The sequence below is a fragment of the Oncorhynchus gorbuscha genome, unplaced genomic scaffold, assembly GCF_021184085.1.
Source record: "Oncorhynchus gorbuscha isolate QuinsamMale2020 ecotype Even-year unplaced genomic scaffold, OgorEven_v1.0 Un_scaffold_894, whole genome shotgun sequence".
Classification (NCBI taxonomy): Eukaryota; Metazoa; Chordata; class Actinopteri; order Salmoniformes; family Salmonidae; genus Oncorhynchus; species Oncorhynchus gorbuscha.
The window spans coordinates 106,712-128,294 of record NW_025745867.1 but is presented as its reverse complement, the minus strand read 5'-3'; the positions used below and the strand labels follow the sequence as shown (position 1 = coordinate 128,294).

Genomic DNA, 21,583 nt, shown 5'->3' with positions numbered 1-21,583 from the left:
TATGAAATATTTAATGTAAGTTTAAAAAAAAACATTTTTTCTTGAACAGGAATATTCCCAGAAACACACCATCCCAGATTCCTTCAGAAGGTTAGTGGACATTTCCTATTCTGGATGATCTGACTGTTCTCTGAGCATTATGACTGCTTATGGTTGTCCTGTTGGATCATTACCATGCTGTCTCTCACACAGCTCCTCAAGGACTCCAGCTTCCTCTCTCCACTGCTGACCCGTCTCACCAACTACATGGTGTTCTCTAAAGGGTACATGCCTGTGTTCTCACATACGTTTCCTCCTACTGTACACATCTCTTGAATCTTTTTTATTTATTTTATTTTTTATTTCACCTTTATTTAACCAGGTAGGCAAGTTGAGAACAAGTTCTCATTTACATGAGCTCAAGATAAACAAAGCAGTTGCAGATACAACGACACAGAGTTCACATGGAATAAAACAAACATACAGTCAATTTTACAGTATAAACAAGTCTATATACAATGATCAAATGAGGTGAGAAGGGAGGTAAAGGCAAAAAAGGCCATGGTGGCAAAGTAAATACAATACAATAGCAAGTAAAACACTGGAATGGTAGTTTTGCAATGGAAGAATTGCAAAGTAGACATAAAAATAATGGGGGCAAAGGAGCAAAATAAATAAATAAATAAAATACAGTTGGGAAAAGGTAGTTGTTTGGGCTAAATTATAGGTGGGCTTTGCAGGTGCAGTAATCTGTAAGATGCTCTCTGGTGCTTTAGTGAGGGAGATAAGTGTTTCCAGTTTCAGAGATTTTTTTTTAACGTGGACACAGAAGGGACACATGAGCTCAAGCTAACAGCGTTGCAGCAAGGGGCTCAGTCATTGGTATCTTTTTTCATTGTGTATTTTGAATGATCTGCAGTGAAATACATTACCTTTACATGCACATTCATACATCAATATTAAAGTTACAAGTTATGGCAGTAGGCAGATTATGCAATAGTCATGTAAACACTTTACTCTGTTTATCAAAATCTGACAACATTCTGTGTTTATGAACGCCCAGAGCGCACTCTGGCACTCCAGATGGAATTTACAAACACACCCAAAGTGTGTATTTACGATGTGTTTCGTAATGTGTTCGTAAACCACTCAGAGTGCGCTCTGGGCGTTAGTAAATTCAGAGCATTTCAGCATTGTCCGTTTGTACATTCAGAGCGTTTCGCTCTCTGGGTATTCAGAGCGTTTCGCTCTCTGGGTATTCAGAGCGTTTCGCTCTCTGGGTATTCAGAGCGTTTCGCTCTCTGGGTATTCAGAGCGCACACTGGACGCTCTGGCTGAGGAGTAGCGTTGATCCAAGCGTTCTGACCTCACAACGGCAGTCAAGCTTGGCTAGATTGCTAGCTACTTCCCTGACAAAAATGAGAACCTCACTCTGACCATTTTACTCGCCCTGGCAGAGCTGGTTTGGTTGTTTTCATGTTATGTTCCATGCAACAATTTAATTACGCCTTTTTTGCCGACATTTACTGGCACCGGCCATACTATTCTGCGCCCTGGCACTCAGACAAGAGCGCTCTGAAATCGAAGTAGATTTTAGCTAGAGTGAATTTATGAACACACCCTTGGTGTTACATTTAACTGCCAGCGTCAAATAAAGCACATTGAAAACTAACTTTATGCCTACCTGTGTTGAATTCCATCACAGGAATATAACTTCGCTTAGGCAGGCTAGGAAAGACGAGGGACTCTGATTTCAAGAGAGAATACTTCTGTAGAAAGAATGAGACAAGATAAAGTATTTAAAATCTGCTCCGGTGTATTAGCAACAACTCCTCACATTCGTGAGCTAACATAACTGTTTAGAGTAGGCATGTGCGGTGGCTCCTGTAGCATATTAGGTTGATCAAAAGGAACACACAACACGGGCTACATAGCGAACATAAATACACCTGTTTGTTATGTATCGACCATTAAATTGGCATATGCGATGCTGTGCACGTGAATTGACGCACTCTACTCTCGCACGCACATTTTGACGGCATGTGTCTGTGGTTTAGGCTTCAGAAGTAGTTTTCACATACAAGCTTTATATGTCAAATATGCTTCCCAAAAATAACGTGGTCGCGGTGGTAGAACGTTTATTTTGATCAGCTATTTTCTGCATTTGTCAGAGTGCCATCGGGTAACCTGATTCCAGACGTGTCCATGTAAACATGATTATTAGAGAAATCGTTATTCTTGCAAAGCATGTAAACGTTTGAATCGAACTATTATATTAATGACTATCCGCAATAACCGCATTAATGTGTGCATGTAACCGTAATGACATATTTACAGTAAGAACATCGTTGGCAAGTTCACTTGGCACAAATAGTACATCTCTAGTTATGTCCATTCAGCTAAATTATAAACCCCACAACCATTTTTACTGTTTCAAAGATGAACACATTTTATTTAAATATTATGAAGGTATTTATATTCGCTGCAAAGCATAGCTGACGAAACAAACTGAGTAAAAACATGGAGGATGACCTAACCAGCACTCAACTGTGTTTGAGTGAACATATTTCATGTACTGTAAAGATGTAGCATTTAACCTGTTTACTCTTGGTTTCATGTCAGGCTTGGGGACGTGTTTGGTCCTTACACACAGCCCACAGACGCGGAGTTCTTGGACATGTGGACAGGGGTCCGCTTCAATGATGGGAACCTGGTCATGGACAGGTACAGTACCACTGTTCAGACCTCACTAGTTAAATACCTATACATACTGAATAGAGTAATAATAATAATAATATAATAATAGTCACTAGAACGATCACTGACTCATTTCAAACTAACATGGCTAGTCAAATTTGTTGTTATTTGATACATTGTTATAGGTGAAAGAAATTGATTTCAAAAAATGATTTTAACCCAACCAAATTGCACTGAATAAATGTGCACATTTTCCATCTAAATTCTAACGTACTGTATATAAACATAATTGTTTCCACCAGCATAGATTATGTTGTCAACCCTTGTACTTTTCATTTGATATAATCTATTAGCATAAAGCTAGTTTCCCATTTCTTCCTATACAGTGATGGATAAAAGTGACTGATCTGTCATTAATAGTCATGGTAATAAGATGGCATATCCCTTCTCCTAGTATCCTGCAGTTTATTAACCAGAGGGACGAGCACCGAGACAGATGGGTTGGTGCTCTCACCTCTACTTTCATCCCTGGTGAGTACTGTCTAGTTGCTGAGCAGCTGAGACAGATGGGTTGGTGCTCTCACCTCTACTTTATTGAACTGTCTAGTTGCTGAGCAGTTTATTAACCAGAGGGACGAGCACCGAGACAGATGGGTTGGTGCTCTCACCTCTACTTTCATCCCTGGTGAGGACTGTCTAGTTGCTGAGCAGTTTATTAACCAGAGGGACGAGCACCGAGACAGATGGGTTGGTGCTCTCACCTCTACTTTCATCCCTGGTGAGGACTGTCTAGTTGCTGAGCAGTTTATTAACCAGAGGGACGAGCACCGAGACAGATGGGTTGGTGCTCTCACCTCTACTTTCATCCCTGGTGAGTACTGTCTAGTTGCTGAGCAGTTTATTAACCAGAGGGACGAGCACCGAGACAGATGGGTTGGTGCTCATCCCACTGTCTAGTTGCTGAGCAGTTTTTCATCCGAGACTGGTGCTCTCACCTCTACTTTCATCCCTGGTGAGGACTGTCTAGTTGCTGAGCAGTTTATTAACCAGAGGGACGAGCACCGAGACAGATGGGTTGGTGCTCTCACCTCTACTTTCATCCCTGGTGAGGACTGTCTAGTTGCTGAGCAGTTTATTAACCAGAGGGACGAGCACCGAGACAGATGGGTTGGTGCTCTCACCTCTACTTTCATCACTAGTTGCTGAGCTAACCAGAGGGACGAGCACCGAGACTTTCATCATCCCTGGTGAGGACTGTCTAGTTGCTGAGCAGTTTATTAACCAGAGGGACGAGCACCGAGACAGATGGGTTGGTGCTCTCACCTCTACTTTCATCCCTGGTGAGGACTGTCTAGTTGCTGAGCAGTTTATTAACCAGAGGGACGAGCACCGAGACAGATGGGTTGGTGCTCTCACCTCTACTTTCATCCCTGGTGAGGACTGTCTAGTTGCTGAGCAAGGATTGAAACATCAATGCCCGGTTTAGTTTATGTGAAGTTTGTTACACTAGAGTGTCTCAAGTTATGATTGAACTGAATGAAAACAAAAAATGATATATTCTCATAGATGAGTGATATACTGTGCCTTCAGAAAGTATTCAAACCCCTTGACTTTTTCCACATTTTGTTGTTACAGCCTGAATTTAACGTGGATTAAATGTAGATTTTGTGTCACTGATCTACATGCAAAACCCCAATCCCTTCGTTATGACAAGCCTAAATAACGTAAAGAATAACAATGTGCTTAACAAATCAGATAATAAGTTGCATGGACTAACTCTGTGTGCAATAATGGTGGTAACATGATTTGAGTGACTACCCCGTCTCTGTACACCACACACACAATTATCTATAAGGTTCCTCAGTCGAACAGTGAATTTCAAGCACAAATTCAACGACAAAGACCAGGGAGGCATTGGAAAGCCTATTGGTAGATGAAGATTTGTATTTATTTTTAAAGCAGACTTTGATTACCCCTTTTGAGCCTGGTGAAGTTATTAATCACACTTTGGATGGTGTATCAGGACACCCAGTCACTACTAAAGGTACAGATGTCCTTCGTAATTGGGTTGATGAACAGGAAGGAAACTGCTCAGGGATTTCAACATGAGGCCAATGGGGATTTTTAAACTAGTTAGAGTTTAATGGCTGTGATAGGTGAAAACTGAGTATGGCTCAAAAACACTGTAGTTACTCCACAATGCTAACCTAAATTACAGCATGAAAACAAGGAAGCCTGTTAAGAATAAAACATATTTCAAAATGCATCCTGTTTGCAATAAGACACTAAAGTAATACTGTAAAAGATGTGGCAAAGAAATGAACTTTTTGTCCAGAATACAAAGCATTACTTTTGGGCTAAAGCCAACACATCACCGAGTACCACTCTTCATATTTTCAAGCATGGTGGTGTCTGCATATGCTTGTCATCGGCAAGGACAAGGGAGTTCTTTAGGATATGAAAAAAAAACAATGTAATAGAGCTATGCACAGGCAAAATCCTAGAGGAAAACCTGACTGTCTGTTTTCTAACAGACACTGGGAGACAAATCCACCTTTCAGCAGGACAATAAACTAAAACACAAGGCCAAATCTACACTGGAGTTACTTACCAAGATGACATTGAATGTTCCTAAGTGGCCTAGTTATAGTTTTGACTTAAATCGACTGGAAAATCTTTGGCAAGACTTGAAAATGGCTGTCTAGCAATGATCAACATTGAACTTGACTGAGCTTGAAGAATAATGGGCAAATATTGTATAATCCAGGTTTGCAAAGCTTTTAGACAGACCCAGAAAGACTCACAGCTGTAATCACTGCCAAAGGTGATCCTAGCATATATTGACTCAGGTGGTTGAATACACCTTTCTTATCCAAATATATTACTGTTTATTTTCCATTACCACCCCACCACAGTATTCTGGAAAGTTCGTTGACAAAAACAAAAAAAATGACCAACCTATTTTAATCGCATTATGAAACACAAGAAAAATGTGTAAATAGTCAAGGACTGTGAATCCTTTCTGAAGGTACTGTAATGATAGAAGGGAAATGGCAGGAAGTTAAGATAATGATGTACTGTCTGTCAATCATTCAACTCCACCACTGCTGTTCTGTCTGTTGATGTTTAAGATAATGATGTACTGTCTGTCATACATTCAACTCCACCACTGCTGTTCTGTTGATGTTTAAGATAATGATGTACTGTCTGTCATTCATTCAACTCCACCACTGCTGTTCTGTTGATGTTTAAAATAATGATGTACTGTCTGTCATTCATTCAACTCCACCACTGCTGTTCTGTTGATGTTTAAAATAATGATGTACTGTCTGTCATTCATTCAACTCCACCACTGCTGTTCTGTTGATGTTTAAGATAATGATGTACTGTCTGTCATTCATTCAACTCCACCACTGCTGTTCTGTTGATGTTTAAAATAATGATGTACTGTCTGTCATTCATTCAACTCCACCACTGCTGTTCTGTCTGTTGATGTTTAAGATAATGATGTACTGTCTGTCATTCATTCAACTCCACCACTGCTGTTCTGTCTGTTGATGTTTAAGATAATGATGTACTGTCTGTCATTCATTCAACTCCACCACTGATGTTCTGTCTGTTGATGTTTAAGATAATGATGTACTGTCTGTCATTCATTCAACTCCACCACTGATGTTCTGTCTGTTGATGTTTAAGATAATGATGTACTGTCTGTCATTCATTCAACTCCACCACTGCTGTTCTGTCTGTTGATGTTTAAGATAATGATGTACTGTCTGTCATTCATTCAACTCCACCACTGCTGTTCTGTCTGTTGATGTTTAAGATAATGATGTACTGTCTGTCATTCATTCAACTCCACCACTGATGTTCTGTCTGTTGATGTTGATTTCCTGCAATAGGTAGGTTTGTGCCTACTATGAAACTGCACAAAAACAAGTTACAGTGGCATGTCAGTTGGTACACTTCTGAATGCCGTTGTACAGTGACTGTAAGCTGTAAAACTCCCCTCTAGTTTAGACTGAGGTGACCAGCGAGTCAGTCAGTGAGGCTAAGCTACTTAGCGCAGACTAATACCTCCCAGGAGTTTATTAGCCCATCTGTGCCCCATTAAGGTTAGCTGGTAGTGGCGTGTTCGGTGTGATCCACACCTCCCTCCCTACTACACATGGTCCCCATCCCCATAGAATCCTGTTCAACATCTCACCGCGAAGCATTTCGGCGTGTCATCACTAGATGCATTGTAACATTTGATTGTTATGAGAAGGCATGTGGTTTTAATTAGATGCTAATTGACAAAACTGTCATTGAAAGGCAAAAAAAAATATATATATATATTATTTTCTAGAACAAGTTCATGGAATCCCACTCCTCCACGTGATCTCTCTACCTCCTTGTCTTTCAGTTCATATGATCTATGGACCCCTGGATCCAGTCAACCCTCACCCCCAATTCATCTTCCTTTACCAGTAAGTGCACCTCTTCCATACTCTTATCCAATTGAATGCATTGAGTTATTTAAGTGAGAGTTTCATTCACATGCACTGGATCATTGCCATTCACTTGCATTGGGTAGTTACATTGGTGAGTGTAGAAATATTCAATGAGTTTTGCAAGGGTTGAGCTTGCATGGTAAATGTGATCTTTCCATATGAAGAGCTGTAGTATCATGTACAACCACATGATGGGGGTGTTTACGGTGAGTGTCTGAGGCACAATGTACTCCTGTCTGAAATCAGGGAAAGGGGGATACCTAGTCAGTTGTACTACTGAATGCATTCAACTGAAATAGGATCCAATGTTTCGTTGACGTCTAAAACGTGATATTACTTTAATACACTTTCTATGGCGTGTCAAGCCTTTATTTTGTAGTAAGGTACATAAGGTAGTACCTCTTCTCTTGTTGTTGGAGCACAAGCCTGTGCATTCCTTATGTCTGCAAAAATACCAGGAAGGGTATTCAAGCCCTACACACAGACAGAAAGTATATTGTAGAGATATTTTTGGCCTCAAAGCTCAGTCCATAGGTTGTGTAGAATGTTAAATGCACTCTCTTTGTCAGAGCAGTTTATCGTACTAACAGTAATTGTCACTGCCTGGCATCGCCAAGGTCATGGGTTCATTTTAACATGAACCTCTCTTCAGATGTCTACCTTTTTAACAAGTGTTTCCTAGTTAGTGTGAAGGGGTCTGTGGCGCTGGTGGATGCTCCCTGCCTCACAAATGAGGTTGCTGGTTGGAATCCCAGTCCTGGCTCTGGATTGAAGAGGACCACCCTTCATCTCTGAGATGGGGAGCGAAGAGGACATGGTCCCTGTATTCAGAGATATCAATTCAGATGGCTATGTAATAATTCACCAGAAACACCATGGTTAAATCTTGAAAAAATATATTGTTTAGTCTTTGCTTCTGCTTGCCTTGAATTCTACTCACTTCTCTCTCGGTTGCTACCTTCTTCCACCACCATACTTGACCTGGTCCGTGTCAGTTGCTGGAGTTTCAGCTGGTCCGGTAAATCATGTCTTTAGGACCAATCTGGATAGATCCTTCTTTTGACTCTCTCACCATTTGTCCAACCAACGCTTCGCACAGCTAATTACCACCCCAGGATATCTTACGCTCCCTGCCAAGTCTTTCCCCATGGACACTGAGAGGCAGACATCTTTCTCTTATGCCAACATCTTTCATGACGTCTTTGTCTCAAAAAAGCAGAAAACATGTTCTTTGTTCCGGTCGGTCTGTAGCCTTCTGACAGCCTCTGTGCCACAGGATATATTGAGGCTATAACCTTAGCTACAGAACCACTCAGGTTTTGAACCATTATCTTGCTCTGCAATCCAGTGACAATTCCACTCAGCCACTGCAGGATTTAGATTGTTTTTATATATATTTATATTTTTACTTCAAAGTTCCTCAACATTCAATCCAACGCATCAGGGGGAAAAGAGACTTGAACCTTATGAATCAAGACAATGCACCACCATTGGCCTTGAGTTGTGTGGGATTTGTAGACTGATGTAAGGCACCACAATCATGCAGAACTTAAGTGAAGATTTGAACCCGCGACTGACCAGAACGTGAAGGCTATATAGAAATGTCGCTCAAATTGAAAATCATTACAGAAAATGATTCGGAATCGTAAACAAGGCTGCATGTAATTTCGCTAAATGTGACTCTGTGCAGCCAATGGCAATGTGCGCTTTAGGTATAATGCTAGGAGACGCTTGTGTTTGACAGCGCTAATGCATTCCACCACTATGCGGATGACGGCTAAACCGGAACTGATTAATTAGAGCCCTGAGACAAATGCTGCAATTCTGTATATACAGTAGTAGACAAAGTATTTGGGTTTCTGCATATATCCCCCATCATTCATTTGGGTATTACAGAAAGCAAGTATTCCTTTTGTCCCTCCCAACCCAATGTTGTCATTTTCCTTCAGGAAACTGGTGCAGAGGTCTACTGTGTCGGTTCTAGATGAACACATCAGCCATTATCCCCAGCTGGAGGACCCAACTGGCTTCCTCAACGCCTACTTCAGCTTCATCAACGCCTTCTGAGCCAACTCACCAGCATTAGACAATCTCAACTTGACATCTGCGAGCATAACCTGGGTCATGTTCATTCGGGCTCACAACGGGAAGGTTGTGAAAACAGAAACACGCATTTCTTAATGGAGTTCAGCCCTGTTTGTGTTTTCTTCCATTTGGTGCCTAATGAACACACATTTTCACATCTCCCATTGTGGAATAAGTTGTGAAGATTGAGCTCTGACTGGGTCGGTCGTGAACAAACACCCATAATTGAAAAACCTCCAACCTGGATGAGAATTGTGCACATTGAATCATAGCTGATATGGCACACAGTAATCTTGAATCCATTCCTGGTATGTCATCAAAGAGCCAAGCCAAGTTGGACAGATACTGTCTCCTGCTACTCGGTATAAATAAAATGACAGTACTGAATGAATCATCTACTGCTGTAGGGACATGGGTGATCTTTCATGCTTCCAGTAATATTTCCTAAGGTAATCTCATCCATGGGGTCCAATCTATTTGTTGTTTATGACAAATTGATGGGTTGCAACCTGTTACGAATTACAAAGAAAATCATTTTGATATTTCTAGAAATAAATGGAGTTTTCCATAAAGCTTATAACAATAATTCAGTATTTCCATGGTCAACATTTAATAGATTTGATAAAACGTGGGCCATTAATGACACTAGCCTGGTCCCAGATCTGTGTGTGCTGCCTTGCAAACACCTACGAATGACCATTGGAGTTGGTTATACAGCACAAACAGATCTGGGGCCAGTCTACAGAGATGAGTTGTGTTGAAGGGTGCCAGTAGTACACACACACACACACACACACACCATAATGTATCCATCTCAGACTACCCAAAAACACAAGACACATTCCAACGACATGAAGCAGTGGAGGACATAGCAAAGAGAATATTGTGAAAGGGGGAAAAGTGAACAAAACAATCAGAATATGCCATTGTATTAACACAGCCTGTTGGTGAACAGGCCCCTCTAGCCCACGGAGGCTAGGATGATGTCAACAACAGTCTCATCCGAGCTGCGGACCGTCACCTGCATAGTGACACCGTCAGCCAGGGCCAGGCGCGAGCGAACCAGCACGTCATGACCCCCCCGGAACACACCTGGAGGAAGGGGAGGGACACAGAAACTGTAATTCATACCATGGGGGTGGCTTGCTTCCATCACACTAGTGACAGGAAGTTGAACAAGCTGCCTTGTCAAGGTTAGAAACTGAACTTAACATATTTCCGGTGATAAAGGGTATAGAAAGAGCTACATTCACTAAGCAAAACAATAATTCAAATCAAGATTAAATGAAACACCCACCGGCAAGGAAGAGGATGTGTGAGTTCTTGTTTTCTGGGACCTTGTCTGAACGCTCGCAGGGCTGCATGCCCAGGAAACTGATGATGTTACCAACAGCCTCTACAGAAACAACGGGGAACAGCTCACAGAATGTACACTGTTTCAATGTTGGGGTGATAAATCCAAAGATCCCCATTGAAATAATTACCGTCTAACGTTCTGACAGAGGCCAGGGCGAACGTCTCCTCCTTCTCAAAGTCGTCTCCCACCTCATCCCAGGCTGCGGCAAAGTTAGGCTTCAACACCTTCTGGATGTGGTCTGCTACAGTCACCTCCAAGTCTTCCAGCTGACATACACACGGAGGGGAGTAGAGAGCAGAGAAGGTAGAAAAGAGGGAGAAGAGAGAATTTAGGCAAATGATGGTAAACAAGAAAATTATTTTGGGGATAAATGAGTTAAGATTTTAAAAATAGGTTTTATATTGAGCTCATACCACATATTCGTCATCGTAACCGTCGTCATCTGGCTCTCCTGTGTTGGGGTCGCAGTCTTTCACCAGGTACTTCAGAGTACAGCTGAACGTACAGGACACTGGAGAGCAGAGAACACATTTAATATGACAGACAGTGCAGATATTACATGACTACGCTACGTGATGTAAATACGTGTCCTTAGTGTTTGAGGAAAGCCAGCAGATAAGTGTTTCTGTCTCAATGGAAAACCACGTTGTTAGGTGCTACATGATCCCCATTCAGATTCTTTGGTTCTAGAAGGGTTTTAACAGAGTTACAACACTGATGTCACACTAAGCACTTCAGAGAGTTGCCCTTGTGAAAATGGCTCATTTCTCTCTCACACACACAGTCACACAGAGGTTTAATGAAAGTAACCTGCGGTGGGGTCATCTTCAGGCAGTCTGACCAGGCTGTAGCAGGAGCCAGGCTGGCTGTAGGGCAGGTTAGCAGCAGGGACGTAGTGGAGAACCTCGTAGGCCTCCGACGGCTCCATCTGAACCATAACCTGAAGGACAACAACCCAGTGGACTTCCATTTAATACATTTAGTCCTGTGTCTTAATTCAGTGTTGTAGATTTTAAATGTGAGGCACCAAAGACACTTTTCTGTTTACTGTCAATTGAATGGACAATAAAGCTTTATAAAAAATAATTTAATATAGTTATGCTTTTCAAACTGCTCAAAGATATCTACAGTGTAAGGAGGGATTTGGGGTGATGCCACTGCAGCCATTTTGCACCCAACTAGACCTTCACACATTGACAATCTCTGTGCATTCTAGGAGACGTGAACTTCCTAAAGCGCACCAATCACCAGTGTAGCCCTACCTTCTGCAGGAGCTGGTCATTGAGCGTGTTGGTGCAGTCGAACTGAAACACCATGTGTCTGGCGAAGGTGTGCTTGACACAGCGCACAACATACTCAGTCTCCGCCTCGGTCAGCTGCACCGCCTCCGACGTCTTGAAGAGAGAACCCAGGCCCTGGAATTCTGGAATGGCTGCCAGTTGTTCTGTTGACAGAGGAGATTAGAGGAGAGGCCCAGCTCCAAATCCACCCCTAGTCATAACTACTACAATATCATAGCCGAATCCAGCCCTAGTCCTAACTACAATATTATAGCTGAATCCACCCCTAGTCCTAACTACTACAATATCATAGCCAAATCCACCCCTAGTCATAACTACTTTAATATCATAGCCGAATCCAGCCCTAGTCATAACTACTTTAATATCATAGCTGAATCCACCCCTAGTCCTAACTACTACAATATCATAGCCAAATCCACCCCTAGTCATAACTACTTTAATATCATAGCCGAATCCAGCCCTAGTCATAACTACTACAATATCATAGCCGAATCCAGCCCTAGTCCTAACTACTACAATATCATAGCCAAATCCACCCCTAGTCATAACTATTTTAATATCATAGCCGAATCCAGCCCTAGTCCTAACCACTACAATATTATAGCTGAATCCAGCCCTAGTCCTAACTACTACAATATTATAGCTGAATCCACCCCTAGTCCTAACTACTACAATATTATAGCTGAATCCAGCCCTAGTCCTAACTACTACAATATAGCTGAATATAGCTGAATCTGAATCCCTAGTCCTAACTACTACAATATTATAGCTGAATCCACCCCTAGTCCTAACTACTACAATATTATAGCTGAATCCAGCCCTAGTCCTAACTACTACAATATTATAGCTGAATCCAGCCCTAGTCCTAACTACTACAATATTATAGCTGAATCCAGCCCTAGTCATAACTACTACAATATTATAGCTGAATCCACCCCTAGTCCTAACTACTACAATATTATAGCTGAATCCACCCCTAGTCCTAACTACTACAATATTATAGCTGAATCCACTAACCCTAGTCCTAACTACTACAATATTATAGCTGAATCCACCCCTAGTCCTAACTACTACAATATTATAGCTGAATCCACCCCTAGTCCTAACTACTACAATATTATAGCTGAATCCACCCCTAGTCCTAACTACTACAATATTATAGCTGAATCCACCCCTAGTCCTAACTACTACAATATTATAGCTGAATCCACCCCTAGTCCTAACTACTACAATATTATAGCTGAATCCACCCCTAGTCCTAACTACTACAATATTATAGCTGAATCCACCCCTAGTCATAACTACTACAATATTATAGCGGCCCTCAAGTTTTTGCTGCTCTGAAGTTGTTGATGCCACAATACTAGTATCATAACTACTGCTGCTATGACACTTGGTTTTGGCTAATAACGCTTAGCAGACTGAATTCTATAGTTCATTAAGAACGTGTTCCATTTAAAATACTGTGTGCTATAGTTTGGAAAATAAATGTGACTGGGTCCTTTTACTCCATAAATTCAGACCAAATGTTTTGTTTCCTTGTGATAACGCCATGTCTTGCCATGATAGTTTCAAGTAAGGTGACTGTACCCTGGTAGATGTCTTGGCGCGTCGGGCCTGGTTTCTCTGGAAGCTTGCTAGTGGCCACAGGAGCGAATTCGGTCTTCTGCTCTGTGATGGGTGTGTTGGCCAGGGGAACCGACTTCATATCGAAGGGCATCTCTGTGGGCTCCAGGGTGTACTGGTGGAGGGACTTCTCCAGACCCGGGACAGACACCGACAGACCTGATGGGAGGAGACACAGACTGTTCAATAAAGGAAATACATTTATTCATTTTGAGGTTCAATGGAGAAAAATTCATTCTCTGCACATGTCAATTCACTGAGAGAGTTTGAGTGATCACAGTCAAAGAACACAACCTTACTTCCTGAATTGGACCAGATATGTCCACACACACACACTAGTGCTCTCAAGTTCAGACTAGGAGCGCAGTGTGTTCTCACCGTTGAAAATGTAGGCAGCGTTGAGGGCTTTCTGCTTCTGCTGCAGCACGTTCATGTAGAAGGTGGCCCTGTCCCTCACCTCGTCATCACTGTCCATCATACACCTAGAAACACACACCATACGTCACACTTCACAGTGGTCACCACACAGGGAATGGATGGTTATGACAGGGAGCCAGTGAAAGGCTGTCTACCTCTGCATCAGGACTAACACACTGGGGAGAAGGTCATCATTCTGGGCTCCAAACTTAGCCAGAGCACTGACCGCAGCTACAGGGACGAGAAAGGAGCTGAGTTATTACACAATGTGTACAAAAACAACGTGGTAACTCACAGTAGTTTAAACCTTCATGAGTAACCAGACGCAAATTTAAAAAGCCAGACGCAAATACCATTTGTCTTCATATTAGTGAATTGAGCCTTTCATGGTTGGTGATGTCACCAGTTAATGGAGCCAATCCCAACAGACTTATCAGAACTACCATTCACGTTGCACCCAGACACACACACAACTGTCTCTCAAACACACATGCTATTGACAACTCCAGGCCAGCAGGGGTTCACACTCCCCCGTTTCTCACCGGCTCTGACGGCCTCGCTCTCCAGCACCACGCGGTTGAAGATGAAGCGGATGTACTTGGATGGCGAGGGCGTGCGCGGGCCCTCCTTGCCCAGCAGGTGGAGGATCTTGGTGGCCAGCACCGTGTGCTCACAGTCCTCGATGAACTCACACAGGTGGGCCAGCCCCGTCTCCTTGCTCTCTGGGTTCTCCTCGATGATGCTGATGATGCAGTCCACGATGGCCCGCTTGTACTCAAAGCCACCCTGAGAGGAGAGGCATCATTTAAAGAATTTGTGTTTCAGGGACAGTCGTACATTAAATCAGAAAACTGAGTGGTCATATAAATGTAAATGTGCCAGAGTTGGCCAAAGAGCTGTTTGTCTGTAGTCCAGATGGTTTCATGTCAGTGAGAAGGACATAAATGTGCTTCAATAGGTTCTCTTGTCCCTGAAAAGACAGGCTGCTCAGTCAGGGTGTTCCACTCACGTCGTCTCGGAGCATGTTGGACAGGAAGTTCATCATGACGCTGTGCTTTCTGGGATACTTCTGACACAGGGCACTGATGGCCTGCACAACCACCACCTGAAACACACTCAGCAGTCAGAGGATAGAACTTTCACTTTGGTGAAATAATACCCCATTTGGAAATAGATTAAAGTAGTTGTGGTTTGTTTAAGAAATGCAGAATGATGTTATAGGCAATAGTATAACTATATATATTTTTGGGGGGGGGGTTACATGAGTGTATTCTAATTGATTATCAAACTATTTCAATTCCTAAATGATTCAACTAGAGTATTGTAGAGGGAAAAACAAGAGCATATCATTGAGGAGAAAGTACACATTAAACTAAAACACATCCTCCTCCTCACCTTGAACTCGTCAGAGATCTCAGAGACGAAGGAGGAGATCTGTTTCATGAGGCGGTCCACACTGCTCTCGCTGCCTGTCTTCAGCAGTGTGGTGATGGCCAGCGTGGCGATGCTGCGGTTCGAGTCCGTGATCAGGTTCTCCAGGTCCAGGTTGCACGCAGTCACCGCTGACGGGTGCTTCATCGCCACCTGGTGGACAAACGGGGGAATGCAGATGTAAATACAGTATACTCTATGTAAAACACAGGTAACTCAGAGTAATGAAGAGCATGGAGAAGTGGAGACCCACCTTGTTGAGGGTCCTGACAGCAGCGTATCTCAGGGCTGCTTTGGGAGAGCTGCAGAACAGCTGCAGGACTGGAGAGAAACACTGACAGTCAAGTGGTAGAACCAGAGGTACTAGGTTGATAGGATACTACAACCTCTCATATCTATTTCTACAGGTAGGTACCTACATGTGGACACCAGAAGTAAGGTGTATTTACCAAACTGGCTGTAATTACAGAGACTCACCAGAGACAGCAGGGGCCAGCTCTCTGGCAGTACAGTTGGGCATGTGGACTATGGCAGAGGCTGCCTCGTACACCACCATCTCATGCTTGTTCCTCAGACAGCTCTCAATGAAGTCAAACAGGGGACTGTCATGTCTGCAAACAGAAAATAGCCAACCATTTGTAATACAATGCCACACACACAACAAAAATATACCAATATGTTTATATAGTTACATTTGACAGTGTGCATTCTGTGTCCTCCGCTGTCATGTGTATGACTGACAGTTGTGGCTGCTTTGTGTGATATATTGTTGTCTCTACCTTCTTGCCCTTTGGGCTGTTGTCTGAGCCCAATAATGTTTGCACCATGTTTTGTGCTGCTACCATGTTGTGTTGCATCTGTACCATGCTGTGTTGTCATGTGTTGCTGCCTTACTAAGTTGTCTTAGGTCTCTCTTTATGTAGTGTTGTCTCTTGTCGTGATGTGTGATGAGTGTTTTGTCCTATATTTATATTGTATTTATTTTATTTGTTTTAATCCCAGGCCCTGTCCCTGCAGGAGCCCTTTTGCCTTTTGGTAGGCAGTCATTGAAAATAAGAATTTGTTGTTAACTGACTTTCCTAGTTAAATAAAATAAAAAAAAAATGCATGATTTCACTATACAGATCACTTCCCCCTGGTGATGAATGAAAACTATACATATCAATGAAAGGGAATACTAGACACCAACCCACTGTTGACAGACTAGAAAACCCATTCAAGTAAACAGTCCATGACAGTGTTTTACCTACCCTGCCTACGTCTGCGTGACGGTGCCACCTACCCTGCCTACGTCTGCGTGACCGTGCCACCTACCCTGCCGACGTCTGCGTGACGGTGCCACCTACCCTGCCGACGTCTCTGCGTGCCACCGGTGCCACCTACCCCCTGCCGACGTCTGCGTGACGGTGCCACCTACCCTGCCGACCCTGCCTACCGTCTGCTGCGTGCCACCTACCCTGACGGTGCCACCACCCTGCCCTACCCTGCCGACGTCTGCGTGACGGTGCCACCTACCCTGCCGACGTCTGCGTGACGGTGCCACCTACCCTGCCGACGTCTGCGTGACGGTGCCACCTACCCTGCCGACGTCTGCGTGACGGTGCCACCTACCCTGCCGACGTCTGCGTGACGGTGCCACCTACCCTGCCGACGCCTACGGTGCCACCTACCCTGCCGCGTCTGCGTGACGGTGCCACCTACCCTGCCGACGTCTGCGTGACGGTGCCACCTACCCTGCCTACGTCTGCGTGCGGTGCCACCTACCCTGACGTCTGCGGTGCCATCTACCCTGCCGACGTCTGCGTGACGGTGCCATCTACCCTGCCTACGTCTGCGTGACAGTGCTTCCACGGTGCCACCTACCCTGCCTACGTCTGCGTGACGGTGCCACCTACCCTGCCTACGTCTGCGTGACGGTGCCATCTACCCTGCCTACGTCTGCGTGACGGTGCCATCTACCCTGCCTACGTCTGCGTGACGGTGCCATCTACCCTGCCTACGTCTGCGTGACGGTGCCATCTACCCTGCCTACGTCTGCGTGACAGTGCTTCCACGGTGCCATCTACCCTGCCTACGTCTGCGTGACAGTGCTTCCATTAGAGGTGGACCGATTAATCGGAATGACGATTAATTAGGGCCGATTTCAAGTTTTCGTAACAATCTGTATTTTTGGGCACCGATTTGCCTATTATTATTCATTATTTTTACGCCTTTATTTAACTAGGCAAGTCAGTTAAGAACACATTCTTATTTTCAATGACGGCCTAGGAACAGGGGGTTAACTGCCTTGTTCAGGGGCAGAACGACAGATTTGTACCATGTCAGCTCGGGGATTTGTTTTTGCAACCTTCCGGTTACTAGTTGCACTCCACTGACTACCTGTTATACGAGGCCCGCAAGAAGCCACAGTAAGTTCCGAGCTAGCATTAAACTTATCTTATAAAAATAAAAAAAATCTTAAAATAATCACTTGTTAACTACACATGGTTGATAATATTACTAGTTTATCTAGCATGTCCTGTGTTGCATATAATCGATGCAGTGCCTCTTAATTTCTCATTGAATCACAGCCTACTTCAACAAACGGGTGACAAGCGCATTTGTGAAAAAAGCACCGTCGTTGCACCAATGTACCATAAACATCAAGGCCTTTCTTCAAAATAAACACACAACTATAGATTTTAAACCTGCACATTTAGTTAATGTTGCCTGATAATATGAATTTCTTATAACTAGGGAAATTGTGTCAGTTCTCTTGCGTTCCGTGCAAGCAGTCAGGGTATATGCAACAGTTTGGGCCCCTGGCTCGTTGCAAACTAATTAGCCAGAATTGTACACAATTATGACATAACATTTAAGGTTGTACAATGTAACAGCAATATTTAGACTTAGGGATGCCATCCGTTAGATAAAATACGGAACAGTTCCGTATTTTACTGAAAGAATAAACGTTTTGTTTTCGAAATTATAGTTTCCGGATCCGACCATATGAATGACCTAAGGCTCGTATTTCTGTCTTTTATAATTAAGTCTATGATTTGATAGAGCAGTCTGACTGAGCGATGGTAGGCACCAGCAGGCTCGTAAGCATTCATTCAAACAGCACTTTAGTGCATTTTGCCAGCAGCTCTTCGCTGTGCTTCAAGCATTGAGCTGTTTATGACTTTAAGCCTATCAACTACCGAGGTTAGGCTGGTGTAACCGATGTGAAATGGCGAGCTAGTTAACGGGGTGCGCGCTAATAGCGTTTCAAACATCACTCGCTCTGATACTTGGAGTAGTTGTTCCCCTTGCTCTGCATGGGTAACGCTGCTTCGAGGGTGGCTGTTGTTGATGTGTTCCGGGTTTGAGCGAGGAGAGGGACGGAAGCTATACTGTTACACTGGCAGTACTAAAGTGCCTATAAGAACATCCAATAGTCAAAGGTATATATACAAATCGTATAGAGAGAAATAGTCCTATAATTCCTATAATAACTACAACCTAAAACTTCTTACCTGGGAATATTGAAGACACATGTTAAAAGGAACCACCAGCTTTCATATGTTCTCATATTCTGAGCAAGAAACTGAAATGTTAGCTTTTTTATATGGCACATATTGCACTTTTACTTTCTTGCATTATTTAAACGAAATTGACCATGTTTCATTATTTATTTGAGGCTAAATTGATTTTATTGATGTATTATATTAAGTTAAAATAAGTGTTCATTCAGTATTGTTGTAATTGTCATTATTACAAATACATTTTAAATCGTCCGATTAAATCGGTATAGGCTTTTTTTGGTCCTCCAATAATATACCTCTATCTTCCATGGTTCTACCTACCCTGCCTCGGTCTCCTCCAACAGCTTGCTGGCGATGCGGATGAGCATGCAGTAGGCAAAGGGGGACTTGAGGCCAGACTTGGTGAACTTGTTCAGCATCTTGGATACGGCCAGTCGGTCATTCTTCCTCAGGTGGTACAGCAGGCCCAGAGCGTGGTACTGGGGGGAAATCACAGAGAGGTCACAGTGGAAGTGATTCTCTTTCAACTTACCCGGGTTGTGTTCATTAGGGAACAACATACCAAAACCTTTTTCAGTGTATCTCATATTAAATGAGTGAAGATAACAGTAAAACATAGGTTATTTCTTCAGCTTGGTGCCTAATGAACATGTTATCAACAGAATGTGTGTAACCCACCTGCACCATGATGTTGTCACTGGAAGCTGCCTCCTGTGCCTCGTTCACCCAGCGCTTCACCACGTCGTAGCTCATCTTAACCATGTGCTACAGAAACCACAAAATACATTACCCACAAAGCAATGGGAGTATTTACAAATGGCACAGTCACCTTGAGACATCCAGGCACCGTGTGGCTAATTTCTTACCAGAGATGAGACCAGGGCAGAGCTGGACACACTGGGCACTTTGTCAACGATGGCCTGTTTCATGTATCTCTCAATGGCCTGCAGCATGGTGGTCTGTGGGACAGAGTGACAAAGTAGGGCTTGAGTTTATTGACCAAAAAGCATAGGTTTAGTCCAATAACAATGCAAGCTGGATGTAAAAAATAAAATACTGTTCAGCTATCAGAATGGAAACAAAAAGATAAACAGCCTAATAAAAAGCAGGGAGAGAAATAGAGAGGGAGAGACACAAAGAGAGGGAGAGAGACCGAGACTGACATCCGTGATCCTGCAGAGAGCTCTGATGGCAGGTCCTCTGTACACATCCTCCTTGCCAGTCATGTCCTTGGTCAGGCTGCTGGTGACAATGATGACATCCTCAGAGATGTTGGCCATCTCCTTGATGGTCAGATAGCACATCCTTCTCAGGGTTTGCTGGAGGAATACAGAGACATTTTCAAAAAGCAGATAATGCTATACAAAAACACTATGCGCCACATCTACAATAGGTCAATTACAACACTACTCATTGAATACTAATTTAATGGCACTAGTTGGACCTGTTTGAGGTTAGTTTGTGAGTTTATGTCATCGTGTACTGTACATGTATGTTCTGTCAATAATGTTGTTTACTTGTATGATCAGCAATAATTTAACTAAACCCAAAGCAATAACTTATTCTCACATCATTGGACTGGAAGAGCCTGGTCATTGCGAAGAAGGCCTCGGTCGCCTCCATAGTTCCAAAGTGCTCCCCCTAGAAAGAACATAAAAGCATCTTCTGTTAATATCAAAGGGTATACGTGCAAAACAATTGGTTTGCATGTTATGGGTTTGTTTCTCACCTGGTTGAGTAGGTAAATGATCTTGGTGAGGATGTGGAGACATCTTCTGGGGTTGATCGGAGTCTCGTTGAAGATGCGAGCCTCTTGCAACACTGCACTCTTTTCAAGATGCTGGAAAGGGTTAGAGCCACTTCCTAATTGTTGCAGTGAAGAAAAACAGCCACATTAAGACAAAATTGGATTATATTTCAACTATAAAGACTAACTAGGTAGTTCGCTTACTATGCGTCATTACTATATCGTGTTGAATGTGGATTTCGTAAATAGATAATTTAGGTAGTAGCTTAAACCTCGTCTAATTATGGTCAACAAGCTTGAGCGAACAAGACAACATTGACATTTTTAAATTAACAAAATTAGCGAGCTAACTACCAGTATACGGTACATCGATAGACACATGTAGCTAACTAGATATTTAATCTCTTATCATATTTTACACGGCACAGTCAAAGAAGAATAAGTGCATTTTTACTGGGCACAGTTAACGTAGTCTTCTAACCAAATAACGTTAGTTTAGCTAGTTTGCAAGCTAATTTGACAGATAAGGACGCTTTAAGCTAGCTACCAAGCAATTGACATATCTGCTCAACAAATAGAGACATGTAGCTAGTGTGGTCAACAAAGACAGACACGTCTATTTGACAACAAAAAAATAACCACTAAACGAATACCAACTTAGTGTAGTTAACGTTACCTAGCTGGAATGCTAGCTACTAGCTAGCTAACGTCAGTGGTAACTAGTTGGCAAAAAAACGTTACCTATTTCCAAGCAGCTATATTGACTTCTTTACACTTAATTTATCTTACCAGACTCTTCGTCCTTCTTGTCAAATTTCTTTATCATTGTTACGGAATGTTTGTGGATCAGTGTGGTTGGTGTACAGCCTCACAACAGACGACTAGTCACTTCCACGTCGCCAAAAGCAACCTTCCTGTCTGTGTCCATGTCGACGGAAACGACG

General features: G+C 43.0%; 2 protein-coding genes across 2 annotated transcripts in view; one reads left to right on the top strand and one right to left on the bottom strand.

The window, feature by feature from the left end:
• Positions 1 to 9,840, top strand: part of mest — a 17,825-nt gene extending 7,985 nt beyond the window's left edge. The window contains exons 7-12 of the mRNA XM_046335999.1: positions 50 to 90; positions 193 to 263; positions 2,602 to 2,703; positions 3,131 to 3,207; positions 7,082 to 7,145; positions 9,119 to 9,840. Coding sequence (XP_046191955.1) covers positions 50 to 90; positions 193 to 263; positions 2,602 to 2,703; positions 3,131 to 3,207; positions 7,082 to 7,145; positions 9,119 to 9,236 — 473 coding nt within the window. The 3' untranslated portion in view covers positions 9,237 to 9,840. The remainder of the gene's footprint in view (positions 1 to 49; positions 91 to 192; positions 264 to 2,601; positions 2,704 to 3,130; positions 3,208 to 7,081; positions 7,146 to 9,118) is intronic.
• Positions 9,841 to 21,583, bottom strand: copg2 (COPI coat complex subunit gamma 2). The gene is made up of 21 exons (XM_046335998.1): positions 21,429 to 21,583; positions 20,622 to 20,755; positions 20,462 to 20,533; positions 20,056 to 20,211; positions 19,759 to 19,851; positions 19,571 to 19,657; positions 19,214 to 19,371; positions 15,864 to 15,997; positions 15,640 to 15,707; positions 15,351 to 15,539; positions 14,965 to 15,060; positions 14,498 to 14,741; positions 14,111 to 14,186; positions 13,917 to 14,020; positions 13,503 to 13,697; positions 11,874 to 12,055; positions 11,422 to 11,551; positions 11,025 to 11,122; positions 10,739 to 10,877; positions 10,552 to 10,650; positions 9,841 to 10,346 (listed from the first exon to the last, which is right to left on the bottom strand). The coding sequence occupies exons 1-21, from the start codon at positions 21,463 to 21,465 to the stop codon at positions 10,216 to 10,218; spliced, it is 2,622 nt and encodes an 873-aa protein (XP_046191954.1). The 5' UTR covers positions 21,466 to 21,583; the 3' UTR covers positions 9,841 to 10,215.

Excerpts from the sequence above, each read along its gene's own strand:
- copg2 (XM_046335998.1), bottom strand. The coding sequence starts at position 21,465 with ATGATAAAGAAATTTGACAAGAAGGACGAAGAGTCTG. Across the intron at positions 20,534-20,621 it reads TCATTTACCTACTCAACCAG|GGGGAGCACTTTGGAACTAT; the intron begins GTGAGAAACAAA and ends TGTTCTTTCTAG. Across the intron at positions 15,998-19,213 it reads TTGGAGGAGACCGAGGCAGG|ACATGACAGTCCCCTGTTTG; the intron begins GTAGGTAGAACC and ends TTCTGTTTGCAG.